The sequence below is a fragment of the Hemiscyllium ocellatum genome, chromosome 36 (assembly GCF_020745735.1).
Source record: "Hemiscyllium ocellatum isolate sHemOce1 chromosome 36, sHemOce1.pat.X.cur, whole genome shotgun sequence".
Classification (NCBI taxonomy): Eukaryota; Metazoa; Chordata; class Chondrichthyes; order Orectolobiformes; family Hemiscylliidae; genus Hemiscyllium; species Hemiscyllium ocellatum.
The window spans coordinates 36,859,749-36,878,965 of record NC_083436.1 but is presented as its reverse complement, the minus strand read 5'-3'; the positions used below and the strand labels follow the sequence as shown (position 1 = coordinate 36,878,965).

General features: G+C 43.6%; 1 protein-coding gene across 4 annotated transcripts in view; it reads left to right on the top strand.

Moving 5' to 3' along the window:
* Window positions 1-19,217, top strand: part of fam13a (family with sequence similarity 13 member A) — a 212,307-nt gene that overhangs the window by 41,858 nt on the left and 151,232 nt on the right. For 3 of the 4 annotated variants that reach the window (XM_060851700.1, XM_060851701.1, XM_060851699.1), the window contains exons 3-4: window positions 2,351-2,560; window positions 16,225-16,396. In XM_060851700.1, coding sequence (XP_060707683.1) covers window positions 2,351-2,560; window positions 16,225-16,396 — 382 coding nt within the window. Of the gene's footprint in view, window positions 1-2,350; window positions 2,561-16,224; window positions 16,397-19,217 lie in introns of those variants that run through there. The other variant, XM_060851702.1, reaches the window with a different exon arrangement.

Here is a 19,217-nt window from a genome sequence, read left to right as displayed (position 1 = left end):
CATGTGTGGAGTGAACTTCCTGAGGAAGTGATGGATGGGGGTTCAGTTACAACATTTAAAACCTATTTAGATAAGTATATGAATAATAAATGTATGGAGGGAAATGGGCCAAGCGCAGGCTGGTGGGATTAGTTTATTTTGGGATTATGCTTGGCATGGACTGGATGGGCCGAAGGGTCTGTTTCTGTGCTGTTTGACTCTGTGATGAAAAGTGATATATTTCCAAGTCAGGATGGTGCGTGGTTTAGAGGGGAACTTGCAGGTGTTGGACTTGCCATGAATCTGACCTCCTTGTCCGTCTAGACGGTGGAGATTATGCTGCGAAAGGCAAATTAATTCAATAAGTAGTCAAAGAGGACAATGGAAATAAAGAGAATCATTTCTGCACAGCCAGTTGTGATTTGGAATGTATTATTTGAATGGAAGCATATTCAATGGCAACTTTCTAAAGGGAACTGGATTAACCCTACTGATCAAGACTCTGGGGAAAGAGCAAGGAGAGTGGGACTAATTGGAGAAATCAGCTTAGGCATGACAAGCTGAATGGCCTGCCCTGAATGGGTAAGCTCGCTAGTAAGAAATGTGTTTGTTTATGTTGTGGCCTCCTTGCAGTATTAGCTTTGCCAGTCTGTGGGAAGCAATTACAGAGCAATTATAGAGAATAAATTATAGAGCAATTTAACTGAGCCATTATTTTATGCATTTCACACATTCCTGTTTGATCCTTTGTTTTTATACCTTGTGACAGGTTCCCCATTTCCAATCAATTTCCTTGTCTTTGATTTGAACATTCCTACCTCATCAGGTCTAAGAGCCTCCCTGGTTCCTCAAAGGTTCCCATTTCAGATTTACCCTGAAAAGGGAAGGTACCTCAAAGTCTGAGCAATAGACGAAGTTAGCTGCAGCAACATGAATGGTATTCTCCACTAACAGGATGCTGCCCTCAAACCAAAAAGACATTCTGCCTGTCACACTAATGTAAATTAATTTCAGTGTCACTGTGATGCTAGGTATGTAACCGTGCCATCCCAAAGACAGATGGAGTGTGATCCTTCAGCTGTTAGCAACAGGCAAAGTATTGACTGTAATCAACCACAATGTAATAGCTTTAAATGTGATTATGCAATTGGATAACATTTGTTGGATAATCCTGAATGTGTGAGGAATTGCACTGGTGACCAATTTGGGATTATCAGTCCTGCCTGTAGTCTAGTGCATTTGAATATCTTGGAAGCTTCATATGTTAATGTTCAGTGCAGACAGAAAACATATGTACACACGTGTGTTAAATGGTCAGGAGGTGGCCATGAGAATCTTGACATGCCAATTCCCCATTGGGTGAGAAAGGTGGCTAGTTTCCCAACTGGTGGCCTCTGAAAGCCACACCCCTCCCTTTACCTCGCTAGGTGACCTCCGACCCCTGAGAAGGAACGAGCCTTGCCTTTTACAGCTCAATCAACTATTTTTCAGAGGCGCTGGCTAGGGCAGGATTTATTTACCACCCGTAGTTACCACCTTTTGAAGGTGGGTGGTGAGCTGCCTCCTTGAACTGCTGCAGTCCATTTGGTGTAGGAAAATCTACATCATGCTGTTGGAGAGGGAAGGATTCCAGGACTCTGGACAGGCAGCCTTTAGAATGAGAAGCTTCCCACCTTGGGGTGGTTGGCAGGCTCTGGAAAACCAAGGTGTCAACGTCAAAATCTGTAATAGACCAAAAATATGCCCACGTTCACCCATCTGCCCCTCATGATCTGACTGGCAGATGATTGAGTGAGGTCCCTCAGTGGTGGGAGTAGCATATCAGTCACCATCTAAAACACTCATCCCTACGTGTGTGAATCAGAAAACTGTCCACAGGAAGTAGAGTCAAGTCATGTGAAGCACCAGGTATATAAAATATACACTTTATAGTTAACGATACTTCAAACCATAGAATCCCTACAGTGTGGAAACAGGCCCTTTGGCTCAACAAGTCTACGTTGACCCTCCAAAGAGTATTCCACCCAAACCCCTTCCTTTACATTTACCCCTGACAAATGTACCTAACCAAACATCCCTGATCACTATGGGCAATTTAGCGCAGACAATCCACCTAACCTGCACACCTTTGGAGGAATCCCACGCAGGCATGGGGAGAATGTACAAACTCCACATAGACAGTCACCCGAGATTGGAATTGGACTCAGCTCCCTGGTGCTGTGAGGCAGTCGTGCTAACCATTGAGCCAATGTGCTGCCTCTGTGCTTTTGTTGGTATCTCTGTTGTAATGTAGGAAAGCCTTCTTTTGACTGAAGGTGAGTAGTTATGGTGTGGCGTTGACTCAGAATCTATGGTGCCTTGTTTCTCGCAGGACTAGAGCAAGAAGGCCTCTTTCGGGTGAATGGAAATGTGAGGGTGGTGGAGAGATTGCGGCAGAGGTACGACACCGGAGTGAAACCAGATCTCACCCAGGAGGCCGATGTCTACTCAGTCGCCAGCCTCCTCAAACTGTTCCTGCGGGAGCTCCCCGACTCACTCATTGTCTCCAGGCTGCATTCCCAGTTCATGCAGCTCTATCAGGGTAAGTGCTCAATCTGTGATGGAGACCGAGGGAGAAAATGGGCAGCACCGAGGTTGGCACCATGATAGCTGTGCCATCGGTGGGCTTTGTAACCGGGAGTGGGGGAGCCCCATCAGGGATACTGCCCCAGAGTGAATCTCAATTCATTTCTGGGATGGTTGAGAGAAAGATGGCAATTACCCCATTCTGATTGGGAAGAATCAAGCCTCAGTGCAGTGATCATTTTAATGACAGGAAGGTTGAAGAGAGGGTTGATGGATGATGGGGGATGACGTCTGGGAGGATGATGAATGTGGTTGAGGAGGGTCGGGGGATGGGGAATGGGAGGACAGAGAATGCAGTTGAGGGTCGGGGGTGGTGAATGGGTGGGCGGTGAACGTGGTTGTGGAGAGGCATGGGTGGTGAATGGGGGGGCTGAGGATGTAGTTGAGGAGAATCGGGATGGGGGAATGGGAGGGCGGTGAACGTGGTTGAGGAAGCTTGGGGGGTGTGGAATGGGAGAGTGGTGAACATGGTTTAGGAGGATTGGGGTGTAGGGAATGGAGGACAGAGGATGTGGTTGGAGGATGTGACTTTGGTTGAGTGTTAGTTATGATTCCGGTCATGAAATCCATGAGTGTCTCCCTAAAAAAATTGGTTAATAGAACCGTGGAGCACCCAAAGCATTGGTCTGTGTGTGTAATATACAAGCTCCATATTAAACAGATCTGCCTTTATAAACAAACGCTCAGCGTTGTGTCAGGAAAGGAAGCCACAGAGAAACTAATTGATAGAGATGCAGAGCAGACTGACCTTGATGGTGGCTGTGATGGTGATGGGGATGCAGGGATGCCTTAAAAAAAATCAGGGTGGAACAAATTGTCTAAAAATCGACTCAAAAAGATCTTCCACGCTAGACTGCTCCATCCAGTGGCCAGCACCTGTCACTACATACGAATGTTGAGTAGGCCATTCATCCTTTCAAATCTATTCTGCCATTGCATTAGAAATTTTAGAAATTTTATTTTATTTTAGAAATTTTAGAAATTTTAACTCCTTTGACCCACATTGATTTCAACTCCCTTCTCACTGTAGTTTAATAATTATCTATCAATCTGAATTTTGACACTTTCAATTGATTCCCAACCTCAGCAACTTCTTGGGACAGAGAGCTCCGGATTTCATCCCCCACTTTTCAGTAGAAATAGAATCAAAGAATCCCTACAGTCAAAAAGAGCCTGCTCCAATTGTCCAAAGAGCGTCCCACCCTTTCCCTGTAACCCTGTATTTCCCATGACTAACCTGCACATCCCTGAACACTATGGGAAATTCAGCATGTGTTATGACACGGGGTAAACCCTCCTACTTAATTTAAACATGCAACACAGAAAAGATTTATCCTCTGCAATAATCTGTGAAAATTTGAGAAGCTAAGAATTATCCCAAAAGTGACTATTTAATGTACAAAAATTTTAAGAACTTTATTTTTAAAGTCTAACATAGAACATTAACTAACAACTATTTACAACTCTTTCTCTGAACGATCTTTTACTATCCCTTTTATAATACTAATCTGATGAAACCTCCGATTAAAATTTACCAAAAATTTCAAATTTCAAAGCCAGCCAGCTGTCGAACCTTCTGTTTGTATCTTCCTCTGTTTTATTTCCATCTTGTTAGGAATTCTGTTTCACAGGTCGTTGATTGATAAAGGTACCTTTAAGAGAGTTTTTTTTGGGCAGTCTGTGGCTTGGCAGTTCTCCCCTCAACTGTTCAATTTTTCTGAGTCTATTACCCCAAACTTGATTGGAAATTGGTATTTTGGGGTATAATTTTGGCCGAATTTGAATTTGTTTTTGTCTCATAGCAACTTAGCCAGTGCTAGCTGCTGGACCAAATGTTGCATTGTAAATTCTCCAGCAGTCTGTGTGTTTGCTCAGTCCTTCAGATTAGATTAGACTTACAGTGTGGAAACAGGCCCTTCGGCCCAACAAGTCCATACCGATCCACCGAAGCGAAACCCACCCATACCCCTACATTTACCCCTTACCTAACACTACGGGCAATTTAGCATGGCCAGTTCACCTGACCCGCACATCTTTGGACTGTGGGAGGAAACCGGAGCACCCGGAGGAAACCCACGCAGACACAGGGAGAATGTGCAAACTCCACACAGTTAGTCGCCTGAGCCGGGAATTGAACCCGGGTCTCAGGCGCTGTGAGGCAGTAGTGCTAACCACTGTGCCACCGTGCTGCCCATAACTTCACTCTTTTAAAGGTACAGTACACTTCTACACCTTCATAACACATGGCTAATTTACCTAACCTGCACATCTTTGGACTGTGGAAGGAAACTGAGCACCTGGAGGGTACCCACGCAGATATGGGGAGAATGTACAAACTCCACACAGACAGTTGCCTGAGGCTGGAATCAAACCCTGGTCCATGGTGCTATGAGGCAGCAGTGCTAACCACTGAGCCACCCTGTGAAATGCTTCATGACATTGATCCTGAACAGCCTGGCTCTGGTAGTTCAATTGTGCTTCTGGCAATCACCCTCCCCCCAACTCCCCTCGCCCCCACACTCTGAATCCCCTTGAACGGGCAGGCGTACCTTAACATTTGAGCCAAGCCATTTCAAAGTGAAACCAGAGAGCATGTTTTCACACAAAGGGAATTGGAAATCTGACGTTTGTTCCTCCTACAAACAATGAAAATTTTCATGGCCAAGTAAGGATTCTGCACTAAGTCGGAGACACACCCAACAAAAAGAAAATCACAAAACTGCAAAAATGATCATGTGCCTCTACATGTGTTATATCTCATGGTCCATATGTAAATATACCTTTAAGAGGCATTCTCAGGAAATCATCTTAGCATGTGGCCTGAGGGTATGAAGACCTCATACTCCATCTCAACCCCAGAGCGTTAGCAGCATGACATGCCACTGGAAACATGCTGCTCATTTGTAATCTAAGGTGTTCATATGCTAGTTAGCTGTAATGAACTTCTGTTAGGTTTTTCAATTCTGCAACACCCCCCACTGATTGTTATGTCGCAGGGTATTGACATAAGCATTGCCGCATGAGGTGAGATACCCTGTTGGAGTCAAATTCACATCACAGTGCCCCACATTTTACAGTTCTTGAACTGCTGGCAAGATGTAAATAGCACCTCAGGAAGAAACGTTAATAGTTGACGGCATATGTTCAATGCAACATAACCAGGCTGGAAAAATCGGCTGCTCATCTTCTGTTCAGGAGTGAAGATCTCCTCCCACACTGTGTTGGTGATCCCTTGCATGTGGGCCCTGGAGCATCTTGGGAAATGAGCCTCTCTGAAGACTTAGTTCAGGGCAAGCACTCCAGAGGAGGACACACTTCAGGGATAATGCTGAAACATTGAGAAGTGCAACATTGGCATTAACTCCTGGGAGACTGTCACCCTGGACTGGACCAAGCAGAGGCAGAGTCTGTCAGAAGGATCCCAGCTTCTGAGACCTGCAACATCAAAACGAAGAGGGACAGTGAGAACAGCGAGTGGGTCAGGGAGCAAAACTGGCTAAATAAACCGGACTATCTAGAAATGAACACAGTGATCATTTTTGAGCACTGTTCTGAGTTAAACACATTGAATCAGTAGGCATCATTCACAGGTTTTTATTTGGTGGGTTTTCCTTCTAGAATAGTCTTCAAGATCTCTAGTCAGCCCTGTCAACCATCTTCAGACTCATGGAAGGCAATCATCCTGTCTCCAAGGGACAGCCAATAACAATAACCTTGATCTTCCCATCTTGCGGGTCATTTCTTGTCCGCGCACCATCAGTCCTTTTTGAACTGCACAGTTTATTTCTCGAGTTTGTATTCGCCTGCATTCAGAGTCAGGTTTATTCAGTCATGTGGCCAACCTAAACAAGTATTGGCCAGTTGACTATTCCCTCAATTGTCGCTATTCCTTCTGCTAGCCAAATATTTCAACACAAACAATATTTTCCCTTCCAGAAGTTCATTAACTAAATGACAAAGCCTTCCCTAGCTACCACATTCAGCAGCACAGTTGTAGCACCCTCTGCAGACACAGTTCCTGTACTGCAAGACAATATGTACGGTCCTTGACTTCTGTTTCTATTTGCCAACTTTAAAACTAATCGAGGCCAATGCAATAGCTGCACCTCCTCATTTCTAAGGGTTGCAGATTTGGAGACCAAAATATATGTTTGAGGTTTTCTCTTGGTCCATATTTTGGCACCAAGTTTTGAACTGGCCCCGAAAGGTTATTTCAACAGGGACAGGGAGCTCTAGTTGATCCTCACTCACTCTCACGTCGCCAGCACAGGGCTGAATGAAACGCAGCCTGTCCTGGACATCACGGCTACACTTTGTAGCTCAGCTCCTGATACAGACGAGTGCCTGTCTGCGTGACTTTGGCCCAATACGGGCATTCAGAATTAAGATATTTTCCTCTAACTCTGTACATCCCCTCAGCGCAACGTCACGAGGCCAGAAAACTTATTTGCTAGCTCCTTCCTTTACGTATTTTTTCCTGAGTTACTTTATCTTCAGTGGGTCATCAAGTGGATTACCCCGCAGTGACTCCCACTTAATCTCGGGTGCAATGGCCTTCGCTGTCAGACTTATTGGCAAAGGTCCCACTGAGGTCCAGACAACCCAGTCCCAGAAGACTCTGAACTGTCTGGCTCAGGGAATCATGTTTGAGTGGACAGATGGTCTTCTGTCTCTGGGAATCCTCCAGGAAAATTCTAGGAGGTATACCAGTGAATGGCTTCACTTGTTGAGGGGTGGTTTGTCCATGAAAACCATTAGAAGCCTGCTTAGATCATGGCTAGACTGAGAGGGTAATGACTGACCATCTTGCAGTCTCATGCACACATTGTACACAAGGTTATATTGGAGTTACTTTTTCCAGGAGTAGTGAGAATTCAGAAACTTCACCCATCTCGACATTGTTTTCTGTTGAACTGAGAGCAACTTTCTGATGATGCTTATCAGAACCATTGCATTGGAAACGGAAAATGTTGGATGCTTCATAAAGTAACAGTTGTATGTTGCGCTACTAACCAAATCCCATCCAAAACAAACATATTGTGTCATGCATTGCATCCCTATACTATTCAGTCCTTGGCAAATCAGGGTCAATTTGACATAAATCAATGTTAATTTTGCTCCTAAACAGGCCATTGTGCAGAGGTTGAAGTCTGTGCAGGCCTTGGGACAGCTTTCTTTAACAATTAACATATCAAGGATTCAGTCTGACCCTAGAAGGTGTAGATGAGCGAGCATTAGGAACCAGAGACGGAAATGAAAGACTGATAATTGGACATTTCCCTACCTCAAGACATCCCAAGTGAATAGTTTTGCACTGTAGAAATAAAAACACATGATTGCTAAGGTAATGACTGCACTCAAACAGCTCCCGTTTGCAAAAACCAAAGTACAATGTCCAACTTTAATGTAATTCCCTGAATGGGCAGCATTCACTAAATACTCCTGAGTGTGTCATTAATTAAGGTGATAATGAGTTTAAGATTGTCAGTCCGTCTGGCAGTGTGGATGTATTGGAAGCTAGAAATATTAAGACTCTGGGCCCAGTTCTTTGCAGGCAGAAGGAACATATGCTGACATTGTGAGCTGAAAATGTGTTGCTGGAAAAGCGCAGCAGGTCAGGCAGCATCCAAAGAGCAGGAGAATCGATGTTTCGGGCATGAGCCCCTCTTCAGGAAATTCTTCTTCCTGAAGAGGGGCTCATGCCCGAAACGTCGATTCTCCTGCTCTTTGGATGCTGCCTGACCTGCTGCGCTTTTCCAGCAACACATTTTCAGCCCTGATATCTCCAGCATCTGCAGACCTCACTTTCTCCTCCATGCTGACATTGTGTCTGTTTCAAATTCACAAAATAGATGGCAGCCATTCTCTGGTTCAGTTCAGAGGGCAATGCATCGATGAAGCATTCTTCCTTATTTAAAATTGAACAAGGCTTGGCAGTTAACTGTCAAGACATCATCCAACTGTTGCACTCTCCACTGGAACGACTCGACCAATCTGAGTCCACATGCCAACCAATCAGCAGTCTCCTCTCATAATGTACAAAAGAGTTGTGTTTCCTATTGCATTGGTATTCTTGTGAATTGACCTGACTAGTGGAAGACAAAAGCTTCAATAAGATATTTTTCTTTTTGCAATATTTAGTTGCTAATTTGTGCACAACCAGGCCCACAACTAGAACTGAGCTAGTATTCAGGATATCTGGTTTATTAGAAAATCCATCATGATCTTATTAAATGGGGGAGCAAGTTCCAAGAGCCAGACGGCCTACTCCTGCTCCGAGTTCCTATGTTCTTATTAGACATTGGTCGAGGGAGAAATGTAGGTCAGACCACCAGGAAGGTTGCGGCTGGTCTCATACAGCTATTTCAACAGGATAATGTACGTCCTCTTGACAGGGTAAACATAGCTTCTGCTTAGCAAATCACCTGAAAAATCATTGCCTTCAACAGTGCAGCACTCCCTCAGAACTGCACTGGAAACCTTACTCAACATTGTGGGCTAGAGATTCCACTTTGTCCAGAAGGGCTTGAACCCAGTATCTTCTGATTCACACACAGCAATGCCACCCACTCAATCAAACTGGCTAAGAGCAACATTCATAGTGACACATTTGATCAAAATTGTTTGTAACAATGCAATACAAAATCAATATTATGCAAAACAATGTTGATAGCAGTGTTACAAAATAATTCACTGTATCTGTGAAAATAATGAGTTGTGATGTTTTTCAGCCCTGAAAATAGCTCTCCGCCAGGGCTGACCAATGTGCCAGCAAAAATTATGTACTATAATAACACAAAGAACTCTGGATGCTGGAAACTCTGCTATCTCTCCACAGGTTGGCACAACATCGAGGGCCAAAGGGCCTGTACTGCGCTGTAATGTTCTGTGTTCTATACTGTCAGATCTGTTGAGTTTCTCCAACAATTTCTGTTTTTTGTTTGCTAAAGATGATGTACTGATAGCCCCAGGGTGCAGTTTGAACCCATGACTTTCTGACAGTGACGCTTGAGTGCTAACCTTGGACATCCCTCTGCCTCAGATGCTAATCTCATAGCTCACATGGTTGGGCAGGAGTGGTAAGCGCCAGAAAAAAGGGGGAAATGTTATTGCGCACCCAGTCACTCAGCCTTGAAGGTCCAAGACTCCTGCAGATTCTGCTGGGAACCCTGACCTTCAGAATGAAGTACCTCCTGAAAATCGGACTCACTCCACCTGACAAAGGAGCATCGCTCCAGAAACTTGTGGTTTTAAATAAACCTGTTGTGTGAATTCTGACTGAAAATTGGAATGAATGTCAAAGCAACTGAAGGTTGGTGGGACACGTCAGTCTGTCTTTGTCCCCATGGCGACTGCCTCTCAAATGTGACCAGCTTTGGTTTGCAGTGGGACATGAACAGACCCCTCACTGGGCTTCACTTAAAATTAAAATAGGAAACCCTAGAGGTGCAGAGCGATGAAGAGAAGCAAAGGTTGGTGTCTTTCGTCGGAAGTGGGAAAATTTAGAGAGGCATTCGATCCCAAGCAAGGGCTTGGTAGAGAAGAAAAGCAGAAGGATGATCTGTGATCAAGTGGAAGACAGGAGAGATTGACAGACAGGGAAGTCAATCTTCAGGGGCAAGATTAGAAACAAAGATTTGTGTCCAGAGCTTCTTTGCTTAAAAAAAAACACTGAACAATGCAAAGAAATGCAAAAACAAACTGAACAATGCAAAAAAAACTGAACAATGCAAAGAAATGCAAAAAAAACACTGAACAATGCAACGACTATAGTCAGCCATTGTTAATCTCAGTGTTAAATCCAGAGGCCGTGAAATGCTTAATTGAAAGAGAAGATTTTGGTTCCTCAAACGTCGATGGATGTCCTCACAGCCACAATGCAGTGCTGCCTTAACCTACTGAATATTTCCAGCATTTTCTCACTTTATATTCAGCCTCCACAGTGTTCTGCTTTTCGATGAGAACTTCACTTGATTGTGGTTGTAATTTCGGAAGGTGCATGTTCAAGTTGAAGTCAGTACTGCAAGGATTAATATCAAGTTTCGTGATCATCTTTTGACCGGGACAGGAATGGGAAAAGAACAGTTAAGTGTTTGGTGTTTGCATGTCATGGGTCAAGAAAGCTCTATTGTCTGTCACCCATCACCACATTAATGCCAAGCAAAGCCTGATGTAGTGAAGCTTAGGTTAGATGCCAGCTGTTAACTTGGTGACCTTGTACAACATAGCAAACTGAACACTTGAGCTAAAAAAATAAATAAAACCAAGTAACCCTGAATGTCCTCAACCACTAGCCTCCACATTTATTTTTGGATGTCTGTATCAGGAATACCAAAACAACTGGCTTCAGTTTGAAACTGTCTCATTGTTTTTGTCTGATTTGGTTAACTCCCTGCTTTTGGAAGACCTGGGGTAGTCTCAGAGGATCTGATAAGTGTCTGATGAGTTTGCACATGATTTAAACAATAAAGAACTTGTGGCGTGATTTAGATAACAGAATTATCTCGGTTTTATTGTCCAAAACTTAAAGTTAAATTGTATTCATATAAATTTAAAACATCATCAGGTTTTGACATTCAGTTCAGGCTGGGCCACATTGGTTGCTGTAACACAGTTATGTTCTGCACCCCATGGTTAAGGCAGGACATGTTTTCAGTTTAATTGTGCTGCATTTTCCCTGAGTGAATCCATTATGATACTCACAGGTAGATTATCTTGGTTCATATCAGTCATTATGTGACCCGAGTGAATTTGAGCTGCAAAATACTAAATGTCTGATGTCCTTCAGGTTTTCAGCCATAAGTCGTATCTTTTTCACCAGCTTTTGGGTCACTTTTCCAGCTGCACAAATTGGCCATGGATTTTCAAGCCACAGGATGAATTCCCTGGCAGCTTTCCCACGGTCCGTTCCAGGGAGCCCTCGCTGTTGGTAGAAGCAATCCTGAGCATGGAAAGGGATCAGCAGACCAACTCTGCAACTGTGGTCTTCCAGAGTTAGCTGACAAGGTTTGGCTTCCCCCACCCTGAACTACTAAACAGCTTCCAACTTGAGCATCTTCCTGAGGGCCCAGCCAAACTCAACCATGAGCTGCCCCCAGAACATCAGCCCTAGCCACAGAGTAATCATACAACATACAAGGAACTCATCCAGTCCCATTGCTGTGTGCATTGCAGGCATGGTCAGTGTTTATCATCCGCCCTGAACCAGGGCATTTTGCATGATGTAGGAGCAACCACAGTGCCATTAGGGAGGGAATTCCAGGATTTACCTCAGTGACACTGAAGGATAAATTTCCAAATCAGGATGGTGAGCGGTCTGGGGGGGAAATTGCAGGTGGGGGTGTTCCTGTATATCTACTGCCCTTGTCCTTCTAGATGGTTGAGATCATGGGTTTGGAAGGTTCTGTCTGAAGGTATACACTGCTATCACTGTGAGTTAGTAGTGGAGGAGGTGAGTGTAGAGGGTGGTGGATTACAGTGGCAGGAACAGAAATTATAGTACCCAGTCCAGCTCTCAACCCCAGTGCACCAGCTGCTCCCTCTACCCAGAGTGGGACATCTAGAATCTCAGGCCCTAGTTATTGAGCCCTGAGGTAGCCCCCTGCCCCTGAGTGGATGCCGTGTGAATCAATGTCCTGGACATTGCCAGGCTTCTTGCTATTGTTTATATTGGAGGTGCCCCCATCCAGACAAGTGGGGAGTATTCCATCGCATGGCTGACTTGTACATTGTAGATCTTGGGTAGGCTTTAGGGGAATAGGAAGTGACTTATACAGAGCAGAATTCCCAGCCTCTGTATTTGGTTTCAGTATCTGGGATGTGGTGAATGGTGCTGAAAGTGGTGCAATTGTCGATGAACATCTCCATGTCAGATCTTACGCTGAAGGGAAAATCATGAGAGAAGCAGCTGAAAATGGTAAAGTACCTTGAGGAGCTAGTGCAGATGATTGACCTTCAATAACTGCAATCATCTTCTTCTGTGCTTGGTATGATTCTAACCACTGGAGCATATTCCCCAATTCCCATTGACACCAGTTTATCTAGAGCTCCTTAGTGCCACCCTTGGTCAAATGCTGCCTTGATGTCAAGGGCAGTCATTCACCTCATCTCTGGAGTTCAGCTTCTTTGCCCATATTTGAACCTGGACTCTAATGAGATCAGAAGCTGATGGAACCCAACCAGGGCACACAGTTGGCAAAAGAACGAGCAAATTAATCTCATTCCTGATCTTAGTCATGTCTTCTATCACTATTTTATGTGGGTCCCAGCTCCCTACTTGTAATTGTGAAGACTGAGTGTGTGTTTTTGTGTGTGTGTGTGTATGTGTATTGATCTGTGTGCTTGTGTATGGCAAAGTGTGTGCATGTGTGTGTGTGTATGCGCGTCAATGTATGTCTGTCAGCATGTGTCTGTGGGTATGTGTTTGTGTTTATGTATGTCTGCGTGTGTGTGTGTGTGTGTGTGTCAGTGTGTAAGCATGTCTTTGTGTCTATATGGCTGTGTGTGTAAGTCTGTGAGTGTGTCTGTGTGTGGAGGGATGTGTGTGTGTGTCTGTGCTCAGAGTGAGAGTGGCACAGTCAGCCCACCTGCCCATTGGTCTAAAGTTAGTGCATGCATTCTCACCCGGTTGGGAGCAGCTATTTTGACGAATGTTTATAATTTTTGGGAGGTATAACATGTGGTCAGTCATGTGAAATGAGACTCTTGCACCAACTGTCCTTCCTGTGTCTGGGAGGTTTCATATCCAGGAGCGATTCGCATCAAATCAGATGATAACTGTGTCTCTCCAGGTATTAGGGAAACAATAAATACTTGATCATATACTTAACAGCTCCATTGGAGCATTGGACATTTACTCTTTGATTTTGAATGTTGTGCGATACACAATGTTGCAAAGATGTGTAGCCACAATAGTGCTATGAGATAAAATTAACTGAGCTGAATGCTGATCTCATTTAAAATGATACACAGGCTGCTTAGGTGCCCTCTGTTATTTTCTCACTGCTATTCTACCAAGTAGCTGGTGTTTGAGAGCTGGAATTTGAAAATTACTTTCTGATATTCTGAACCCCTGACGAATTTGTGTCTCTCTCTGTTACCTATTGTCACGTGGTCCTTTCCTCATCTTCTGTTCTCTGTTCGAAGGCAGGTCAGATCCACAATGCCAACACACTCACCATGGGCAGGGCAAGAAGGCAGCTCCTCAATTCACCACACTGCGGGTGGCATTCCCTTTTCCAGACTGTCTTGCTCTGTAGCTGCCACCACCAGCTGCGTGGTCTCCCTTGTCTCCCAGCTTTTCCACTGCCGGAACAGGAATTGTACGCTGTGCTGGTGGCACAATCTGCTCCAGCCAACAGAGGTGCAAGGCCTACCCAGAGATCTGAGGTGCTGATGGATGATATCACCTGGAGCTACGGTAGAGGCTCCAAATTCTTCTCCATCATGGGCTGTGATCTCTTCTGCTCTTGCCACTGGCTTATGTTACAAACATATGTTACAAGGTGATACTCAACCTGTTTGACCATGTTAAAACACATCTCCCTTGGTCATCAAGTCCTGGAGTGGAACTTGAATCAGGAGCTTCTGACTCAGAGGCAGTGACGCAACGAACTGTGCTATAGGACGCCCTTCAGGGCTTCTTTATACCAAAACAATAGGCAGTAGATTTTATCTGTATCATGTGTTTGTATGTACATATGTATGTGTGTTTGTGCATGTAGGTATACATGTATGTGTGCATATGCATGTGTTTGTACATGTGTTTAGATACATGACTGTGTTTATGTGTATATGTGCGTCTGTTGGTGTGTTTTGCTGTTACGACAAAGAAAGCAAAGGCGCTTAGAACCTCTTCCAACTTCAAGACATCCTGAGACACCTTGCAAAATCCATTTGACGTGTGGGGTAAGCAGCAGTCAATTTGTACAAAGTAAGTCTCCACAAGCAGCAGTGCATAAATGATTAGGTAGTCTGTGTTTGTGATGATGAATAAGATTTAAATATTGACCGAAACACTAGGGAGAACTCCCCCAGCTCACTTTCAACATTGTGCCATGGTATCTTTGAGATTCAGGCAGGCAAAAGTGAGGACTGCAGATGCTGGAAATCAGAGTCTAGATTAGAGTGGTGTTGGAAAAGCACAGCAGGTCAGGCAGCATCCGAGGAGCAGGAAAATCAACGTCCTGGGCAAAAGCCGGACATTCCTGATGAAGGGATTTTGCTGAAGCAGGGATTTTCCTGCTCCTCGTATGCCATCTTTCAGATTCACCCAAGTGAGCAGATAGAGTCTCAGTTTAACATCTCATAAAATTCAATGGATCAGGCACCGTCCAGTGAAGAGCCAAGGGTCCAAGTTGACTTTCAAAGTATTTGCCCTGGCTGAGAGCTGAAAGATATTGCACGCCGATGGTGTTTAAGGCAGAATGAGAATGAAAGGAAGAAGGCACAGGAAAAGCCACTGAAATACTTGCAAAAGGCTGAGGTGAGAAATCAGGAAATTGTCAAAGGATGAAAGATACACATATCCCAGAACTTCACTCAAAGGGCTGAATGGTCAATAAGGAGGGAAGCGGGCTGAAAGTAACTGAGCAATCACTTCAGCCAACAGGGGATTATTCAGGCATATATACTGGGTAAACCATCTCCATTTGGGTGCAACACCCTGTCTACCCAAGCTTTGGCTGAATCATTCAAACAGTAACCCTGAGGAAAAGCAGGGTGACTGCTCCAAGCAGCTCTCTGAGAGTGACAGCCCCAATTACATGCTGACATCTCCAGAGTGAAACTTGAAGCCACAAGCTTTTGTCTTTGATGTGAGTGTCTGTGTTAGCTGCTTGTTATTCTATATGCTGATTGTGGGACCTTGCTGTGCACAAATTGCCTTCAATACAACAGTGACTGCACTTCAGAAGGCGTCCATGACAGGAAAGCACTTTAGTGACAAAGAGTGGTATATAAATACAAGTTCTTTTCTTTCCAGAAATATTGTGGCCTAGAACTCGCAGTTCATCGCCTCCAGCTGGAGATTGGCCTGAATAGTTGGTTAACAGAGGACGAAAGGGGTCAGTTTTTAGCATACATTTAGCAGATAAGGGATGTGCCTTGTAGGATCATTTGGGTAATGATACTCAATTGACCAAGTCACAGTTGCGCAGTAAATGGACAAAATGCATGGCTCTTTCAATTTAGCAAATTATTAGATTATCGGCAGATAGAGATTTAACTATTTGAGCACTGTAATGTTCTGTGCAACTTCAGGGCAGAAGTAGGTACTGCAGATGTTGGAGCTTAGAGTCAAGATTAGAGTTGTTCTGGAAAAGCACAGCAGGTCAGGCAGCATCCAAGGAGCAGGAGAATCGATGTTTCAGGCAAAAGCCCTTTAACAGGAATGCCTGGCTTTTACCCGAAGCAGCATGGATGAGTTTCTGTGCTGTAAATATTAGGTGAAATAAATACAGATCCTTCTTTGCAATTAGTAACATAGGGCTCGACTGAATTTACTGGGGATGGAAATATTGCTTTGAATTTTAAGGAGAGGCCATTGGAAGGAGAGCAGTGATGTTCTCCACCTCTGTTGCACTGCTGGTCAAACAGACCAATTTCTTATTTTCGTTCCAGGTCACAGTGGAGATCAAGAGCAGCTGCAATGGCTTCTGAGGCAGCTTCCGGATGTTAACTATTCCGTGTTGAAATTCCTGTGTCACTTTCTGACCGAAGTGGCTGCCCACCAAAAGTCCAATCGAATGACCATTTACAACCTCGCCACAGTATTCGGCCCCAATGTATTCTAGTAAGTCTGGTTGAAAACCTTCCAAAGATATGTGCCTTTGATTTAACTGGTTCAGTCAGGGAACAAGAGAGAGGTCATCCTGTCTGACAGCAGCTAGTTGTAAATTCTAGCATTTCCATCTGAATGAGCTCATACATCAAGATTTTCTGACCGCCCACTGGAGGATTTTTCAGTCTTGCTGGTCAGTCATAATCATCACTGAAGCTTTTTGTTTCATACTCATCGGGACAATTGCAAGAATGCCATATTTCAAATGATTGCAATGATTTATGCGATGGGGAAAAGAATTCTTAAAGATAATCAGCTGAGACAGCCACAAGACTCATTTCTGTTTGCTAGAAACAAGATACATTAATGCACAGCCAGCCACTTCTGCAAACAACAGGGTTATGTTCAAACCTTGTATTTTTTTTTTGAATAACTGGGGAGTGTTGGGAGCTTATAGTTCACCATTGTTTTCTTCATAACAGCATCTTGGTCGCTGAGAGTCAACTTGCCAGCCAATCAGCATTCTTTTCCCCGTAGCGTAACCTGTTGTATTGTTTGAAATTTGGTATTCTTGTGTTTGTGTGATGATTGCAATTTGAAACGGTTCTGTAACAAGTTTCTCCTTTCTGTCAGGAACACTCGAAATATCGCATTTAAAGTCACAGTGGTAGGTCAATTTCCACCATAAATTTCTGTTTGCTTTCCATATGCAGACATTCACATGAGAATATTAATGCAAGATTTTATTATTTAAGAAACAATGCCTGAATCGTTATAGTTAATGTTACAATCCAGAGAGTCAAGCAGTGAATGTTAGAACACAGAATTCAATCTATTGCTTATATTTACAGTCTGTAGCTTATAGTTACAGAATTATGTGTTAAAACATTTATTTCCTAATCCTGGAAACTAGTTTCATCAGCAGCAGAGAACAAGTGAATCCCCAGTTACTGCTCATTGTGATAGAATACAATTGACGTAAATCATAGTTCTGAGGAATGGTCACTAGACCCGAAATGTTAACTCTGATTTCTCTCCACAGATGCTGCCAGACCTGCTGAGCTTTTCTGGCAATTTGTTTCTGATTTCTAGCATCCGCATTTCTTCCAGTTTTTATTTTGATGTAAATCATAAAACTTACATGAGTCAGAGAGAAGGCACCAATTTAAAATGAGCATGTGAAAAGAAAGGTCTTAGATACTGCACTGGAAAGCTGTATTTGATAACCCACTATATACAGTATATAAGGAGTTATGAGCTTTACATTGTGATAAGGAGCAAGAACCTCAGGGGCAGTATATGTGCAGACACCCACAGCTGGTATCACAATGTATAGGTATTAATATTGGATTTAAGTGCAACGACTTAAGCTGGATAGGCTGGAGCGTTTTTTCACTGGAGCATATGAGGTTGAGAGGTGACCTGGTAGAGGTTTATAAAATTATGAAAGGTAAAGATAATGTGAGTGGCAGGTATCTTTTCCCTCGGGTGGAGATTTCAAGACCAGGGGGCATATTTTTAAGGTGAAAGGAGAAAATTTAAAAATGGCATGAGGTAATTTTTTTACGCAGAGAGTGGCTCATGCGTGGAGTGAACTTCCAGAGGAAGTGGTGGATGCAGGTATAGTTTCAATGTTTAAAAAAAATTTAGATACATATAAGAATAAGAAATGTTTTTAGGGATATGAGCCAAATTCAGGCAGGTGGGACTAGTTTAGTTTGGGATTACATTTGGGATGGACTGGTTGAATCAGACTGTTTCCGTGCTGTATGACTCTATGATTCTGTGCAAGATGAAGCACCTCACCACCTGAATGCAAAGAATAACACATTTAATATACAATTAGCAGTTATTATGATAATGAGCTTGCATTAAAGTTGTTCCCCAATGTACTGTAAATTGTAACCACTCGTTAACTTGTCTCATTAATTAAGAAAGACATCACATTCATTGTGTCAGAAAGTCTCTTGATCCCCAAAATAACAAGGAATATCACCCACACAGACAAATGCAGACTCACTCATGCACACTTGTGCAGACAGCCATATACAAAAACACACTAGTGCACACAGATATACCCACAAGTAAATATGTATGACACACACACACACTTACATCCATGTAGACTTTCAAAAGAGAAGTAACTGTGTTCCAATGTCACACAGTCACAAAGAAATCCAATAGGGATTTCATAAGAATTTCTTCACCCAAAGCATGATAGGAACATGGAACTTGTGATCACAAAGAGTAGTTGAAGCAAATAATATCAAGGTATTTAACGGGAATCCAGACAGGTGTTTGCAGGAGAAGGGAGCAGACGGTTACAGTGGTAGGTTTAGGTAGAAAAATAGGAGGAGTCTCAAAGGGAACATAAATGCCAACATAAATGGGTTGGGCCAAAGTGCCTCTTTCTGTGCTGTGTTTCCCATATGTCATAACTCTTTGTAATCCATTGATAAGTTCTCCATGTACCTTAAGTTCAATCTGCGATATACTGTTCAGGAACATCACAGAACTGTTGTGGCACCAGGGAGGTCATTTGGCCCATCTTAACTGCACTGGCCTTTAAATGGGCATCGTTAGCTAGTGCCAATCTCCTGCTTTCTCCTGATATCCTTGCACATCATTTCTATCCAAATACTCGTCCAATGCTCTCTGAATGCCTCAATTGAACCTGCATCCACCATATTTCTAGGCAGTGCATTCCAGGTTGTGGTTGCAAAAGTTTTTTTCTGACATCACCTTTGCTTTGTTTGCACAACATTTTGAGTCTATGGCCTCTTCTTCTTCTTCCTTTTAGGACCAGGAACAGCTTACCCCTATCCAGCCTGAT